We start from the raw sequence: 17,858 nt of genomic DNA, 5'->3' as shown, positions 1-17,858 counted from the left end.
TATATATATATATATATATATATATAAAGAACAATAGTATTAATTTTATATGAATGTATATGTGAATGTATCTGAAATCCTTAAAAGCAGGCCAACAAACAACAAATAATGAGGTATTAATATAAAGTTATTCATGTTTATTAGATATATCACAGTCTCAAATCCATCAAATAGGTGGTTAAGGACATCATTAAGCAAGACTTCACTTTGATCAGCTAGCATAAAACATCCTAATAGTTAAATATAATGAAGTGGCTTGTTTCTCCTTCAGTCTAGTCTGACTATTCTAGACAAAAACCTTCTAAAATATGAGCATGAATACATTTACCAGGAAATCTGGTAGGCCTGTTCTAATTACATACAGACCTAGCTTAAAAAAAAAACCTTGGATCTGCTTGTTTTACATTAATAATTACCTCTTAGCAGATCCATGAACTGAGCAGAGAAGTAAGGAATTGCCACAAACACTCTTTTACTACAATTTAAATAATGTCTTTATTGCGTATAGTATTAACACAGCCTGACAAGGTGGGTACAAAATGGTGTTGGGTCTTATTGCTGAATTCTACGCATAGACTGGATCTGATTGGTGTGTGCCTGGGTGCCGTACTCTTTGTAGCATCTGTACTCTCCTTGGTGTCTGTCCCTCTCAAAGATGTACTGATATCCACGGTAACCAGGAAACTGATAGCCTACCCAGCTGCCAGAGAAAAAGGCAAATCTCATTTATTGCACTGCACACCAATAAGACAGGGAGCTGCTACATCAGTGATACATTATGAGTCACAAAGAAATGGATATCCACAAAGGACAACACTCTGTATAATACATTTATATAGTAATATAGTTAGAAAGACAATTGATGTAATGTTTGTTACACAAAATGTTTTGATTGCATGTATTGTAGATATGTGTTTTAAATGCATTTACTGAAAAAAAAAAAATGTGTGTGTGTATATATATATATATATATATATGAAATCAAAATATTTTGTCTGAATTTTGTAATAAACATTCAAAGAAACTGAATAATTAATTATAGTTATTCAATATTTAGTTATTGATCCTAGTTTATTAATAAATGACAGATGACCAGTGTTAAAAAGGCGATGAGGTGACTTACGCTCCAGAGTTGACTTTGATTGAGGGAACGTCCTTGCTACACCAACCCATGGCTTGAAGGGAAGGATAATCCTCACACATCTCAAATTTACGTCCCATGAAGTCTTCACACTCATAGAGGGTAATCTTACTGTCACTGTGGTTCTGTCGGGGAGAGGGTGAGTGTGAGTGTGAGAAATTAAATCATAGAGGTGATGAGTTTGAGGATATCTGTTATGAAGTGAACCTAATGTGCTGTTTCAACAAAGAAATTGCAGAAATTATGAAAGAGGTGCTGGAGTAAGGCTTCACAGATTTGACATAATGTTGCGTGTGCCCTCCGGGATAAACTTACAGCACATTTAATAGGCCTGAAAGAGAGCATGTGCTCTGTTCTGTAACTGCTGTTGCCACTCCAGGCCTGGTAACAGGGATAGTCTCCTTTCTCCAGGATAAATTGCTGGCCCTGGAACTCAGGATACTCATACCCCACCCAGCTGAAAGAGTCAGAATGTCATAGTCAATGCAAACCAGGAAACAACAAACGTTTTACATGGCAGTGATCTCTGATCAGGACACAAAAGCAAACATAATAGTGTGGACTGAATGGAGCGGCTCTGTGTTCCTTTATCAGCTCATCTGTCATCACAGACAAACGCAACACAGCTGGCAGCTGCCGGCCACATGGACTATCGCTGCTATCTCTCTGTCATTGTTTCAGTTTGTATAAATATAACAGAATTTAGTTTATCGTTACAGTTGGAAATACTGTTTATGACTATGAAATATGAAATAAGTGGTTTTGTGGTATATACAGTATATATATATATATATGTCTCTTAGGCTCAAGGTGTCATTTTTTGAACAAACAATAATATAGTAAAAACTTTAATAATATATTTTTATAATAAAAAAAGTTTTCTATTTTAATATATTTTAAAATATAATTTATTCCTCTGATGTCAAAGCTGAATTTTCAGCAGTCATTATTGCCGTCTTTAGTGTCACATGATTCATCAGATATAATTCTAATATTCTGATTTGGTGCTAATTAAACATTTCGTATTACTATCAAAGTTAAAACTGGGGTTTTTTCTGCAATGTTTACATTGTTTCAGGATTTTTTTGATGAATATTTTTTTTTTCAAAAGAACAGCACTTTGACATAGAAATCTTTTTTTAACATAATGTCTTTACTGCTACATTTTATATTATTTAAATATATGTATATTTTTATCTTTAGTGTATATTTATTTTATATTTGTGCACATATTACTTTTTACAAATAACTCACTGTATCAATCAATCAAAATGTATCTCTTATATATGGTCATATATCCTTCTCTGCTTCATATTTTGCACATTAAAACAGGTTACACTTACGGGCAGTTCTCCACCTTAATGGAGCGAATCTTTCTGAAGTCTCTGTCCAGAATGTTCTGGCACTCAAATGTGAATTCACAGCTCCTGCCCTGGAAGTATTCCTCCTCGAACACGGTCATCCTAAACTTCCCCCTCTGCTCCAACTGCTCCTGTGGATTCATGGCTGCTGTCGTTCACTGCACTCTCTATCAGGAAAATGAGGGGAGAGGGGCATAACCAAGACCACAGCGTGAATTCATGCACCCATGTGAGAAATTCCTGGGTAGATCAAGTGAAAATCGATTCCTGGGTAAAGTGTTGATAGTACGTGTTTCCTGCTGACATTATCTTTTTTTGGTCAATATGATCACATTCGCTCTGTCTGTGCTCTTTATCATTGCACAGGAATCTGATGTTACACTTTGAGGGCTAAGACAGTGGCATACTCACATGCTGAGGTGGGACAGATCCAGTATAATCAATCTGGTGGCCAAGCCCTTGTCCAGTGTTTTTATAGGACAGTGCCCCTCATTCAGTGCAGAATGCTCATCAGGCCTGCACACTCAGCAGCAGCCAGCAGAAAAAAATGCATCGCTATTGTGGAGCCCTGTGCAGCCTATTGTGGAGATCTTAGACCCACTGACTCATCAAAACTCCACCATCTTCCCCCACACGCCAGACCTATGGCTATTTACAATGGTGATGCTTTGACATGAGACTTTGAAAAGACAGAGCAGACTGAGCCTGGTGCCTGCTTGTGAATGCTCTCTCTGGTCAGAACTGGCTGCTGTTGGCCTAAGGGAGAACTTCTCTCGCCCTCGAATTTTTCTGAAAAATAATGATATTAGAATACATTTCACAAAGAATTTGATCACAGTTTTCACCTTATTTAGACAACGCGGAAGTAAACTATTTTCTTTGTATGTGAAAGACTTTTGTTGTTTTTTTGCCGCTGTAGAATAAGTGTAGTAAACGATAAAACGTATTGCACTACAAACCAGTGTGTTTATATTTACGATAGTGAATTAAAACAATATAATATGATAATGATAACACTAGTTTGCAATATCAAGCAACACAATGAGCTGTTTTATTCATCTGGAAGCGAATGATACCGGAGGCCTCGCACATTCAAGCTACAAAATAGCCACACTCGCACTTAGCCTACATTAAAAAATAATGTGGAATAGGCATAGACCTATTCACATTGCTAAATACCCCCAGGGGCGCCTGCAGGAAAGGCGCCTTTCATCTGAGGAAAAGCACAGACGGTTTTTCTTTTCTTTTTTCTCTCTCTCTCTCTCTTTACAAACAACACGTAAAAGATCAATTAATTATATGTTAATTTTACAAATTGTCTTGAGTAGACTGTGTAGTGACACACGGGTGTCAGTGCGAGGCGAGCCACACCTCAAGTCAAATCGCATTTCCACTGTTGGACCAGGACCAGGTCTGCTCTAAAACCCGCCCTTAACACGCCTCTCTGAAGCAAACGTCACACAACCCCAGCATTTCAGCAGCGAGGGGAACGAAACACACACTTGCTCGGTCGCAGCTGCTTTTGTGACGACAGGAATGCACATAACAACACCAATTAAGTCCATTTCATTGATTTAACTTAGATACATTTTCCATGATGCATATACAGGTGAATCTCAGGAAATTAGAATGTTGTGGAAAAGTTCATTTATTTCAGTAATTCAACTCAAATTGTGAAACTTGGGTATTAAACAAATTCAATGCACACAGACTGAAGTAGTTTACGTCTTTGGTTCATATTAATTGTGATGATTTTGGCTCACATTTAACAAAAACCCATCAATTCACTATCTCGACAAATTAGAATACTTCATAATGAACATGTAATGAGTAAAAAGTAATGAGTAATTAAACAACTTTTAGAGCATGACCATGTTAAATACATTTTAAACATTACAATCAGTCCAGTTGTCAGCTGTGTTGATGACATCTGGTGGTGTGATAACTTTACTGCATGACAGCAACTGGAATTTATTTAGGATTCCAACTGGAACATTTTAACATTTTTATGACCTTTATCACCACAGCATTCATTTGTATTATTCAAACAACTACATTTATTACAATGATGCTGGAAACAAAACCCTATGAAAAAATCTAAGCCAAGGCTTAAATATGTGTGTGTGCATGCAAATGTGATTATTCTCACTAATTAGGTGTTGTTTGCTTAAGAACAGGCGCTGTAGAGATGCAGGGCGCACAGCTGGTGTCCTGTTATACTGATTTTACTGATCTGAGAGAAACAATATATTTATAATTAAGTTGCATCCATAATGTAATTTTATAAGAGCACAGAGTAATCGCAACATACTAGCTCTTCTCAAAAATCAGTAAATTCAGCAATGATGCATTAAATCCAAAAGTGATATAATATAAAATATAATATTAAAACAACAATTTTCATAGATAACAATAAGAAAATGATAACAATAAGAAATCAGCATATTGGAATGATTTCTGAAGGATCATGTAACACTGATGACTGGAGTAATGAGTATATACAGTATTTTAAGTTGTATTTAACAATATTACTGTTTTTATTCTTTGTCAAATAAATGCAGCCTTTATTAGCATGAGAGATTTCATTCAGAACATGAAACAATTATGAGGCTACATCAGAAGATGGTCTGTAAGTGTGGTTCAATATACAGTTCCAAATGCAAAAGCAAGGTGTAACAATATTACTGTTTTGATTCTTTGTCAAATAAATGCAGCCTTTATTAGCATGAGAGATTTCATTCAGAACATGAAATAATTATGAGGCTACATCAGAAGATGGTCTGTAAGTGTGGTTCAATATACAGTTCCAAATGCAAAAGCAAGGTGAAACTGTCAGAGTGTTTTGACTTGCAAATCAATCCTTTGCAAATCAGAAAGTGTGGTATAGCCTACTTCCGCCTCACTCCAAAAGGAAACTGTGTTATTGTTTCCTCATACTGGCAGGATTTGGATATCTGTTAACAAAATATAAAGTTCATCAACATCTAAAAAGTTTATCAAATTTTAAATACTAATTGAATTGTAAAATATCCATGCATATTTCAGATGTGAAGATAAACATATTTAGTATTTATTTGTTCATGTAATATTATTATATTTGTTTTAGTTTATTATTGTTGTGTGTTGTCAGTATCATCAAACCTTGTGTGAGTATTGTTGTTCCTGATGTCATTTATTTATTTTGCAGAGGTGATGGTGAGGTGAAACTGGCCGGTACTCTCTAGTGCTGGGTGACGTTTTCTTTAGGGTGCCATGGAAACTAATCCTTCGAAGGGCAAATGTGAACAGCTCCAGACAGCTAGTGCAGGTGACATCTGCTCAGATAATGTCCTTTATGTGTCTGAGCACAAGCCTTCTGCAGAACATGGCCATGACAGACAGAGACAATTCTATCCAGTCTACTGCCAAAGGCAAGAAAAAAGATAATTTGCATTTTCAACAGTAACTCTTTTAACTGCCACATAGCCAACAGGCAATGTCTGTTTAGCAGGTATAGCTGTTTGCTTAGCACTTTATGGAACAATAGGCTAGATATGCTTCATACATAGACACAATATAACTGTCACAACATAAGCAGAACTGTAAATGTATCAAATGTTAAATAAACAACAACAACGACGAATTTATAAAGTATTTGTTTCCACTTACAAACAAACTGGCCAGTTGGTAAAGTGTTTTTTTTTTCTGTTTTATTAAAATAATTAATAATATGCATTCAATAACATTATAGAGATTAAATATGCCATTACATGCTGACTCAGTTATGGAAAGAAACATTCTGACATGGATAGAAACATTTAGTAAGGATATGTACACACACTAAAGAATGGGGCTTTCCTCAATTATCTGACTAGAATATATACACACACATGAAGGTTTAATTCTTAAAACCGTTGATCTTATAGTATTACAGGTGGTCCTGGTAAAAAATAAAAAATAAATTAAAAAACATGCCAAATAAATAAGTGAATAAAATGAAAATAAGACATATGTTGCCTATGTTTGCATATGCATGCATTCGTTATAGGCTAGTTCAGCGCATTATTCGGCTTTTATTAGACTACTTTTCTTAAAGTGGTTAAGCTTCGGTGAGGAGTGTGACAGCAGGGCAGTGTCAGTCGATGTGTCCCGCTGCTCTGGTGTTTTCCTGACGCGTGTCTGCATCTGCGTAACGCGAGCCGAACGAACAAAACCTTTTCATCTGCAGGTATTGTGCGTGTGGCTCAACGTAAGACAAGTACAGAAAACACACAGAACATTTATCCTGGACGTCCATTCATTCACTGGGTTTCTGATGATAACTTGTCTTCTTTCCCTGAAGACATAACCAATAAGAACAACATATTTTCCCAAGTAATAACTTTCTTCAACAAAACAAAACATCATATCATAGGCTAGACCGTGAAAATGAAAATATGAATACACAGTTCATGACATTTAAATTATTTAAATATACATCGAAGTGTTAACAAAACCTGAGTAGGCTAAAAAAATAAAATAAAATAAACCTTACCATTTAGTTTGGCTCATCGGTGGTATTATACTAGAACTGCTAATGCACACAGATCTGAGACCTTTAGCTTTATAGAGCAGTGAGCACGCGGGTTAATGCATTGATCTGCTTTCTGTCTTCAGCGCGCGGAACTCTGTCCTGAACACCTGTCACACGGTAGTTTCCTCTCATCCAATATTGACACAAGGAGTCAAATGGGAGGGCCAGAGCAGATGACTCCTATGAAGTCAATCATGTCGCTCTGAACGACCGAGCTGGCGTTTCGCTGAAATACAAAAGCGGGGGAGACGTTTGGAGCACACTCCTGCAGGTGAATGCTTAGCTTATGTTGATTTCATAAATATAATCGGAGCATTAAAGGGTAGCCTTTAAAAGTACTTATTTGCTATCGAACCTTTTTTGTGTACATTTGTGCTCTTTTTATAGTCTATAAGGAAAAGGGAAAAAAAAGTTCAACCGAGGACACGGACAATACATTTATATTTCCTAACCAAATATAAAAGAATTATATATATATATATAAACGAGGTAGCCTAAATGTCTCATTGCTGGTAATGACATTAAACCACAACACAATTGTCGATGAAAAAAAAGGGGGAATGGCCTAACATAAATAAAAATGTAAAGCCATATTTTCGAATTAATTATACGAAAGGCTTACTATTTAATTACTTTAATTAATGAACTTTAATTTAATTAATTACTGTGCAATCTTTTTTATTTATCATTTAAAAACTTGACTGGCAGCACCAACATAAAACAGCTAGTGTGCTACTGCCCCCTACTGGATGTGACAAGATCACAGTAGAGAGGCTTTCGAAAAGTATCTGTCAGGGTAGCTGTCAATTTTCATTTGGCATTTCTCTGGGTTTATTTGGAAGTCTATTTTTCAGTAAGACTCTTAAAAGAAATAAATACTTTTATTAAGAACAAATTTAATTTGATCAAAAATGCTAGATCACAAATGCTGTTCTTTTGATCTTTTAATAAAAAAATCCTGAAAAGAAAAAAGCAAAAATGTTTTCAACATTGATAAGGAAAGTTTATTGATCAGAATTAGTTTTTCTCTTAAAGACATTGAAAACTGTAGTAATGGCTGCTGAAAATTAAGCTTTGCCATCACAGAAATAAATTATATTTTAAAAATATATTAAAATAAAGTTATTTAAAATATTTTATATTTATAATAATATTTTGCAGTAGTAGTGTTTTTCCTGCGCCCCAGACCTCAAAAATGGTACATACCTCCATATCTAGGCTTATTGACAGTTTCCACCAACAGGCCAGATCCAGCTTGATGTACATGACAAAGAAACATAAGCCCCAGTCTACTGTTTAAAATACTACAAATATTTAAAAAATGAGATTTTGACTGACATTTTTTAAACAACAATTTTATTACTAAGCGTACAAAACATGCCGGGAATTCAAGTGGATAGAATGACCAAGCTAGACTAGACATGGTTCAACCGGCCCCAATTTTTTAGTTCTCTTTCCTGCGTGATTCATTAGCCGTCCTGTGAGAGTCTTTTCAGATATGCCTCCCAGCCTGCAGTTCTGTATTCTTCTGCAGCTTTGAGCTGATCTGAGCTGGCAAGAATACCTCGTCCCACAATGATGATATCAGAGCCTTTAGTGCAGATCACATCTAATGGACTTGAATACTGCTGTCCAAGTCCATCCTCTGAAGAATAAAAAAAAGAGAAATGAATAAAGAACATGTATCTGATTTGAAATAAATAAATGAATGCATTAAAAATATTAATAAAATGACAAATACTTTTATTACAAAAAGGCAAAATACAACATTATAAGACATTTTTGTTCTATTGTAGCATCACCTTTCTTCTAAACAGGACTCTTTATTCTAACATATAACACAGAAAAGGGAATGCCAGCCCAATGTGTAGAGTAAAACATACCTCCCGTCTGCATTTGCACTCCTGGAGTCATGTGAACCAAACCGGGCTTTTCACTGATCTTTGATCCACTTATAAATCCAAACACAAAATCTGTGTGGTCTTCAGCCATCTTGACCTAGAAGACATATACCAGGTTTTTACAATATATATGCACTAGAAACTCTAAAACTATACTTGTTTAAAATCTCTTCAGAAGAGTTATCTGAATAAAATCATTTTCTCACAGGGGTTAAAACTAGCACAATCTAATAAAACATGCTTCAGGGATAAAGGGTTTTGGAATAGAGACCATGTTAAAGGATCTTCTACTAGCAAAATCTTGTGAGTCATCTTGGAATGACCTATTCTACAATGGGTATAAACAATCTGGCCCCATCGGTTTGAAAATTAATAGAAATGTGAACATTACTGAAAAAAAAATTATTGGAAGTGAGGACAGTGTTCGTATGAGTTCTTCACAGAGAGCAGAAGTCATACCACTGCTTGAGTGTAATCTCCTGTGGCCAAGGAACCCTGGGAGCTCATCTGAGCAATGAGCAAACAGCCGTGACCCAGAGGCTTGCCAACAGCCCCGAGACCCTGCAGCACACCCGGACCCGGCAATGCGTGAGCATTAATGATGTGTGCCCATGAGGAGATCCGATAGAGACCGCCTTTAAAACAAAGAAAATGTTCAGATTATTTATACCGGGAATGCTTGTGCAAAATTAAAACATAATTTAGACAACTAACTCAAAAATGAAACTTTTGTCCTCATTTACTCGGAACTGTATGACTTTATTTTTCCTGTGGAACACAAGAGGAGGAACCTGAACATATGCCTTCAGAAACTATGAAATACATTTGTCTACTTTTATGGAGTTTTTTTTTTTTGTCCTGTTCTTTTTGGACACTATAATATACTCTTGCATGGAGAACTGCTTCATGAAGATTATGTTCCACAGAAAGTCATACAGGTTTTGAATGACATGAGGGTGAGTAAATGATGACAGTTTTTATTTTTGGCTGAAATAGCATTAGAAATAGAACATTTATTAAAATGCACTGTAAAGCAGTGTTTTTTTAACCAGGGGGCCTCAGCAAACCTCCGAAGACATCACAAAATCACTCATTGAGAAAAATGATCCGATGTTACATATCTCTAAATGGCAAAAGAATGGGACTCTCTGCTTTCAGTATCTGGTGTGACCCAATTTTGCAGCAATAACTGCAATAAAAGCTTCTTGTAACTGCTGATCAGTCCTGCACAACAGCTTGTAGGAATTTTAGCCCATTCCTCAGTACAGAACTGCTTCAACTCTGTGATGTTGGTGGGTTTCCTCCTACGAACTGCTTGCTTCAGGTCCTTCCACAACACTTCAATTGGATTAAGGTCTGGACTTTGACTCGGCCGTTTCAAAACATTACCTTTACTCTTCTTTAACCATTCTTTGGTAGAAAGACTTGTGTGCTTGCTCCATCAATGATGGCAAGCCGTCCTAGCTCAGATAAAGCAAAACTGACCCAAACCATGATACTTCCAGCCACAGATATGTACACGTAGATGCCTCATAAGCAACTGTTACTATGGGCCGCTATACATAAGCCATCCACCATATTCAGAGGGCCAACTTGACATCATTCACCAAAACAGTAACATAAGTTACCACTGTTTCAAAACTTGTAATATTGAGTTAAAACATTTAAAAACACAAACCAACACATTCTCACCTGTGAAATGTTATCCAGTTTCTTCAAGAGTTTAAATCCCGATGATTTTTACAATCATTGCTGTGCAGGATTGTGGCATATTCGAATATTCATTGTTTTTTATGGGGAATGATGTCAAGTTGACTGTTAAAGATGGTGGACGCATCTACGTGCTGGCCGCAGTGAAATGGGGCATCTACCTATACATATCTATGCTTGATGTTTCACATATTGGATAAGTTTCGTATGATTGAATGCAGTGTGTTCTTTTCTCCAAACATAACGCTTCTCATTTAAACCAAAAATATCTATTTTGGTCTCATCTGTCCACAAAACATTTCTCCAGTAGCCCTCAGGTTTGTCCACATGATCTGTAGCAAACTGCAGACGGGTAGCAATATTCTTTTTGGAGAGCAGTGGCTTCCTCCTTGCATCTCTGCCATTCATACTATGGTTGTTCAGTTCTCCTGAAGGTGGCCTTATGAAACTCTAACATTAACCAATGTGAGAAAGGCCTTTATTTGCTTAGAAGTTATCAAGGGTACCTTTGCAACCTCGAGGACTTTTACACAACCAACATCCACTGTTTTATGTTTTTGATGACTCTTTAAAGACACAAAACTTTTCAGACATTGGTTTGGAAAACATTAATATATGAGGTAGCTTAATTTTAAAATTGTGATTTCCAGAACTGTAAAAGTTGTTTAAAATCTAATGACTTCATTGATATTTTTTTTATCACGAATATGCATTTTCTAGTTATGCAAAGCTATGAAATATATTAATGTTTTTGGGTAGAAATTGTGAGTGGAAATTATGATTTTTAAAAAAATCCTCATCCAGTGAATCATGAACAACTGGAAAACTCATGGCACCTTCAAATATTGCTGTGGACAATGCGGGGACTGTGCCTTACATTCAATTTAATAATTGGAAACAAAACAAAAACTGTAATCCAAACCTATGTAAAAACTCTTTGCTCGATGTATATCTGGTGCAGACTGTAAGTGGAAGCAACACTAGCGAGGTGCTCCGCTATCCTGTGAAACAAACCTTCATACTGATGCTTGACCGTGTTCCCAATGTCTGCAAACTTGCGATCCTCAAAAATCAGGAAGTTGTGCTTTAAAGCCAACTCTTTCAGACTGCTGGCGACATCTGCAGTGAAGTCCTGGAGGATGTCCACATGAGTCTTCAACACGCAAATCAGTGGCCCCAACATATCAGCCATCTCCAGCAGCTCCTCAGAACGAGTCACATCTGCAGACACACACAGATTTGTCTTCTTGTCCTCCATGATCTTCAGCAGGCGGGCAGCGAGAGGGTGAGTGTCTGGGAATGCAGCACGAGCCCCATAGCTGAGCTCCTTACAGCTCTTTTTATGAGCTGAAGAGCCATTCTCCTTTATTGAAATGTAGGTGTTATTTTCTTGAAAGAACCTCTCAGTGTTTTGAAAAGTGGCCGTGTCTATTCGACCAGCTTTAAGTAACACATCCAGAAGTCTGGAGACAGAAATTACTGAATGTAGAGTGATGCCACGGTCAGCTAGCCTGGCACTGCCTCCCTGCTCTCTGTCCATTAACACGACAGCATCCGTGATCTTCAGGCCTTCCTTCTCAAGCACCTCAGCAGTTTCTAGAACACTGCTGCCACTGGTCACAACATCCTCTACTATTAGACATCTGTCCCCGGGGTGCATGGTTCCCTCAATGAGACGTTTTGTTCCTGGGGGATATCAAAAGACAATACAGGTCGGAGTTATTTTAGTATAACTGAGATACTCTCTCTTTTTTTATTAAATGTGTGTGTATATATATATATATATATATTATAACTAAATGAAACTGAGAAAATGTTAACTCTGCAACTAACTGAAATAAAATCAATAAAAAGATTTATTATTATTATTATATTTCTATTAACATTTACTTTATTTCAAGCAACTGCAAATCTCACCATGAATAAACTAAATAAATAAACTATTTGGAAATACAAATTTTTAATAGAGACATTGGCATTTGTATTCATTTTGCACACCAAATCTAATGATATATCATTAAAACCAACTTTTTACAATTGTACTCTTTTTTTATTATTTTTTTACTAAAATGCTTTTTTGGTTTGAAATGTTGCTACCTAACACAATGGTAACATTATACACACAAGTGTCCAAATACTTCTGAGGAGGGGATCTGTAAGACACCAAATCGATTACTGATGATAGAGCTCAGATAAATACAATTATACCATAGCCCTTTGCCTCCTTTCGTCGAATAAGCATAGGATAGTGTTTGGTAGAGCAGATGATGGTGGCCAGAGGAAGAGCTGTGTAAGGGACTCCACACACACTATAAAACTCAACTCCTGCATCCTCAGCACGCTTATGAAGAAGATCTGCCACCTGATCAACAGCAAATAATATCTGACATTGATATATGATCAACAAATAAGATTAATGTAAAGGAGGACTTTTCACTTCTTGTGAAATTTTTGGAAACAAAAGGCTCAGGATATGATGTATGTTTACAACAATTCCAGCACAGATTCATCACTCAAAGTGAGCACGTGTTTACCTGGTTCATCAACGCTGGATGGGAAACTATTACTCTAAGATCAAAATATATCGGCGAAGTGAGTCCACTCTTTAGTTGGAAAGTACCAAATTTTACGGCTTGGATGTCGACCAGTTTCAAGATTAAACTATCAAGACTAGTATCATCCATTTCTATTTGATCAGCTATGCTCCACTAACTAGAAGAAAGTGCGTGTAGTGATTCCGCTAACCAGTGACGACACGCGCACACACATGACGTTTTGAATCACTTGACAAAGTAAAAGCATTTTGACAATTTTGGCCATGTGTAAAAAAAAAGAAAAGAAAAAGAAAATGTAAAACAATTTTTTTTTCAATAATTTATTAAATAAGACTCATTGCTAGTGCTTACATTTTAAATATCCCGAATACCGAATACAATAATATCTACACTCGGGTTGCACAATGTGACAAAATTCCAGCCTGACTGGAAAAATGATTCTAAACTGAATTGTTCATAATGTATATTGACCTTTTACATTTCATCGCAAGCTCTTCAACATGACATTATTGTCGTTTTGTTTAACAAACACTAAGTTTGATAAAACATTTTTTGTCATGATGGAAATGACAACTTACTATGGGTTACTGTTTATAAACTGTTTCTTTTATTTTAAGACAAAATCACATTCACACGATAATAGGTGAAATGGAAATGGTATATGTATTATTTATTTCACTTTCACACAATAATAGCTGAAATGAAAATGGTATTATTGGTATTATTGGTATTAAATGGAAATGTATTATTTATTTTAAACAATCTATACACTCGAAGTGAATGGAGCCCAACTACTATTTTGAAAAAAAAAAAACAACAACAACTGTGGTGACCATAGTACACAAATAATAAAATAATACAAATAAAAAGCAATAAATAACGATAACGTGCGTTTTAAAGGTTGGTTTGAAATTGTGATCAGTACTTCAAGATCGGCTGATGTCTCAGGAAATGTTGTTCATTTTGTGATGTTTTGCTAATCGCATGATCCCAGTAACGTTATGGTTTCTTATCAAGTCTTGTTCACGTGAAGGTCTGTCGTCTGTTGAATCGGAGTTGTATACGGTTTGATCAAAGGTTATGTATCATATTCATTGGTATGAAGGATTTTAATTAATTGTACTGATATACTTAAATATACAAATAAAATTTTAAATTATCAGCGTAACAATTTTAGGGAAAAGTTTAGTATAATGCAATATATATATATATATTCTAGTAAATATTTATAGGGATTTCTTATTATTTGGTTTGTCCCGGTATATATTTGAAGAAAAACTTTGAAATGTTGCCTGGGCAACTAATTGAAATAATGTGTATTATTTAAAAATCCCAGGGTTGAGCTCACATGTTTTCAGTGTGGTCTCAGACTTTCTGCTGTACTGTTTTTGTGTCCAATAGATGGCGGTAACACATTCCACCTGCTGAAAGCTCTTTGTGACAACAAGCTAGTAACTGAGATTAGAAAGAGAGTTTTAGAGGTGAGTTAGTGTCTTGATTAATCAAAAACTAAAACAGAGTTTAATTGCCCATGACAGGTGTGGTTGTTTTCTCATAGGTTGGGATACCTTACATGGGATCTAGTGCATGTCTCCATCATCAGCATCAACACCACCAATGGCATGCCCATCGCCCATAAAATGTAATAAACCAAACTTTTAAAGTACATCGTTTCGGCATTATGCACACAGGTTTGATTTTGCATTTTACAGGAAACACATGAACAGATCATGATCCAATACCACAAGGAGCCGGACACACCATGTGTGCTGGTATGTTAATGTTCACTACTGCTGGGGTCAGTAAGTCTATTTAATGCTTAATAAAGATGCATTTATTTGATCAAAAATACAGTAAAATCAGTAATATATACAGCACAGTAATATGAATAAATTTAACATGAACATTTAATCATTTAGCAGATGCTTTTTTCCAAAGCGACTTACAAATGAGAACAATAGAAGAAATCAGACCAACGAGAGAACAACAACAGCATACAAGTGCCATGACAAGTCTCAGTTAGTCTAGCCCAGTACATGTAGCTACATTTTTTTTTATAGAATAGAATAGAATAGGATAGAATAGAAAAGGTAAGTGCTAGTATTAGTTGGTCAAGTGCTAGCGAAAAAGATGTGTCTTTAGATGTTTTTTGAAAATGACTAAAAACTCAGCTGTTCGAATTGAGATTGGGAGGTCATTTCACCAGCTGGGCACAGTCCAGGAAAAGGTACATGAGAGTGATTTTTAACCTCTTTGGGATGGCACCACAAGGTGCCGTTCACTTGCAGCATAATTTTGAACTAGTGAGTTTAGGTATATTGGTGCAGTGCCAGTGGTTGTCCTTAAGGCAAGCAACAGTACCTTGAATTTGATGCGAGCAGCTACTGGTAGGCAGTTTAACCTGATGAGGAGGAGCTTTTTTTGGCTCATTGAAGACCACCCTCGCTGCTGCATTCTGGATCAGTTGCAGAGGCTTGATAGTACATGCAGGAAGGCCCGCCAAAAGAGCATTACAATAGTCCAGTCTAGAGAGAACAAGAGCTTGGACAAGAAGTTGTGTGGCTTGCTCTGACAGGAAGCGTCTAATCTTGTATAAGGCAAATCTGCAGGAACGGGCTGTTGTAGCAATATGGTCTGTGAAGCGAATCCTAGGTTTCTGGATGTCCTGGAAGGAGTTATGGTTGATGAACCCATCTGTATAGAGGAGTTGTGATAAAACGATGGGTTTGCTAGAACCACAAGCAGTTCTTTCTTAGTAAGGTTAAGCTGAAGGTGATGGTCTTTCATCCAGCTAGAAATGTCTCTCAGACTGGCTGCAATGTGAGCAGCTACTATCGGATCATCTGGTTGGAATGAAAAGTAGACTCGAGTGTCATCAGTGCAGCAGTGATAAGAAAAGCCATGCTTCTGAATGACAGATCATGATGATGTCATGTAGATGGAGAAGTGATCCAAGCACTGAGCCATGAGGAACCCCAGTAGCAAGAAGTTGTTACTTAGAAACCTCACCCCCCTCCAAGACACCCTGAAGGACCTATCTGAGAGGTAGGACTTGAACCACAGGACTGCGGTTCCAGAGGTGCCCATCTTTCTGAGGGTGGGATGTGCTGGTATGAATATTGTTAACTTAAAATAACTGTTTTCTATTTGAATAAAATGAATTTTATTCCTGTGATGACAAAGCTGCATTCTCAGCAGCATTACTCCAGTCTACAACATTTAGTATTGTAAATGTTGAAAACAGTTGTGCTGCTTAACATTTTTGTGTAAACTGTGAAACAATTGTTTTCAAGATTCTTTTATAAATAGACAGGTCAAAGTATTTATTTGAATTAGAAATCTTTTGGAACATAATCTGTACTTTTATTTTTGAGCACTGTAATGAATCCTTGCTAAATAAAAATATTGATTCTTCAAAAAAAGAAAGAAAAAAAAAAACACTGACACCGGACATTTGAATGGTTGTGTTGTTATTAGTCCAGTAGTGGTTGAGCACTACCACTGTATGTTGTTGATGGCAGGGTCTTTGGGAAAGCTCCGTGCTCTTAATGGAGGGAAACAATGCCACCTTATTAGGGAACACCAAAGCACGACTGTTCCAGAGGTAATGCAGACATTCTTGCTCATGCACATGGAAAATATAACAGAAAACACTTACTGTGCCTATTAGGCATTATTTTTTTTCTGAGACTGTGGGTTTTTTTTTTCTCAGGTGGAAGCAAACTCCAGAGTATGAACCGTACTCTGTGAACCAGTGATCTCAGCTTCTTACTAACAGATGCACAGTGAACTTCTACATTATATACAATGCAAACAGTTTTACAAAAATATTATAAAATTTACAATTAATTTTACAGTTCTTTTCTTCATCAAAAGCACAGAACTTATTTACAGCTGTGGAAGCACTGTAGAATTTAAAGATGATTATTCTTAAATTTAAAACCTACAGTTGAATATTCATCAACCAGATAATTGTTAACAGCTAAACAAGTCCTGTGTGGTCAAGTTCATCACTGTAGATTAGAAAACTGTGTTATAACAGGACCTTTAAACACCAAAAATTCCAGTAAAGTCCAGCCATTCTCATAAGACCAACTATCAAAAAAACAATTCCTACTACATCAGTTTATTCGTTTATTGAATTACAGAAGCATTAACAGCATGTTGCTTAACAAAATCAGGGGGGAAAAAAAGAAAAGGAAAGTCAAAAAGTCAATAATAATCAGAGTCAGTAATGCGCTTTAAACACGTACGATTCTAAAAAATACTTATGTTCTATTTTTTATTTATTTTATTTTTTTCAAACAAAAGATAATATGTTCTGGATCATTTTATTTGTGGAAAATGCATATTTTTTTATTTTTATTTTTCATTTAGACAACATACTGATGGCAACCCAATATGGGTAAATTCATATGGGCAGCAGCATTACTATAACACAGCAACATAAGAAATACAGGTTTTTCAGTGTTTTTATGGGTTGTTATTACAGTATATCTTAAGTCAAAATTAAGACCAATAACTATGAACCGCAACCATAAATCATTAATTAAATAAAGTTTTTCAATATAACGAATCAATTGAAAAAGGGCCAATATTGTTAAGGATTCCAGCCTCAGTTTTTCCATGGCATCACAC

The 17,858-nt window shown here is 36.0% G+C and overlaps 2 protein-coding genes and 1 pseudogene across 2 annotated transcripts; 1 reads left to right on the top strand and 2 right to left on the bottom strand.

Moving 5' to 3' along the window:
* Positions 1–122: 122 nt before the first annotated feature.
* On the bottom strand, positions 123–3,079 carry LOC132152415 (beta-crystallin A2-like). The gene is made up of 5 exons (XM_059561182.1): positions 2,914–3,079; positions 2,485–2,669; positions 1,457–1,598; positions 1,124–1,266; positions 123–700 (listed from the first exon to the last, which is right to left on the bottom strand). The coding sequence occupies exons 2-5, from the start codon at positions 2,643–2,645 to the stop codon at positions 553–555; spliced, it is 594 nt and encodes a 197-aa protein (XP_059417165.1). The 5' UTR covers positions 2,646–2,669; positions 2,914–3,079; the 3' UTR covers positions 123–552.
* A 5,340-nt stretch (positions 3,080–8,419) lies between these two features.
* On the bottom strand, positions 8,420–13,433 carry LOC132152803 (uridine 5'-monophosphate synthase-like). Its single transcript, XM_059561701.1, has 6 exons — positions 13,200–13,433; positions 12,874–13,027; positions 11,680–12,351; positions 9,415–9,590; positions 8,938–9,052; positions 8,420–8,699 (listed from the first exon to the last, which is right to left on the bottom strand). Exons 1-6 carry the CDS (start codon positions 13,347–13,349, stop codon positions 8,524–8,526), a joined length of 1,443 nt encoding a protein of 480 aa, XP_059417684.1. The 5' UTR covers positions 13,350–13,433; the 3' UTR covers positions 8,420–8,523.
* A 1,099-nt stretch (positions 13,434–14,532) lies between these two features.
* LOC132152587 (alpha-aspartyl dipeptidase-like) lies at positions 14,533–17,009 on the top strand (annotated as a pseudogene).
* Positions 17,010–17,858: the final 849 nt, after the last annotated feature.

The sequence above is a fragment of the Carassius carassius genome, chromosome 11 (genome assembly GCF_963082965.1).
Source record: "Carassius carassius chromosome 11, fCarCar2.1, whole genome shotgun sequence".
Classification (NCBI taxonomy): Eukaryota; Metazoa; Chordata; class Actinopteri; order Cypriniformes; family Cyprinidae; genus Carassius; species Carassius carassius.
The sequence above is the reverse complement of the archived record's forward strand: the minus strand, read 5'-3'. Positions and strand labels throughout refer to the sequence as shown.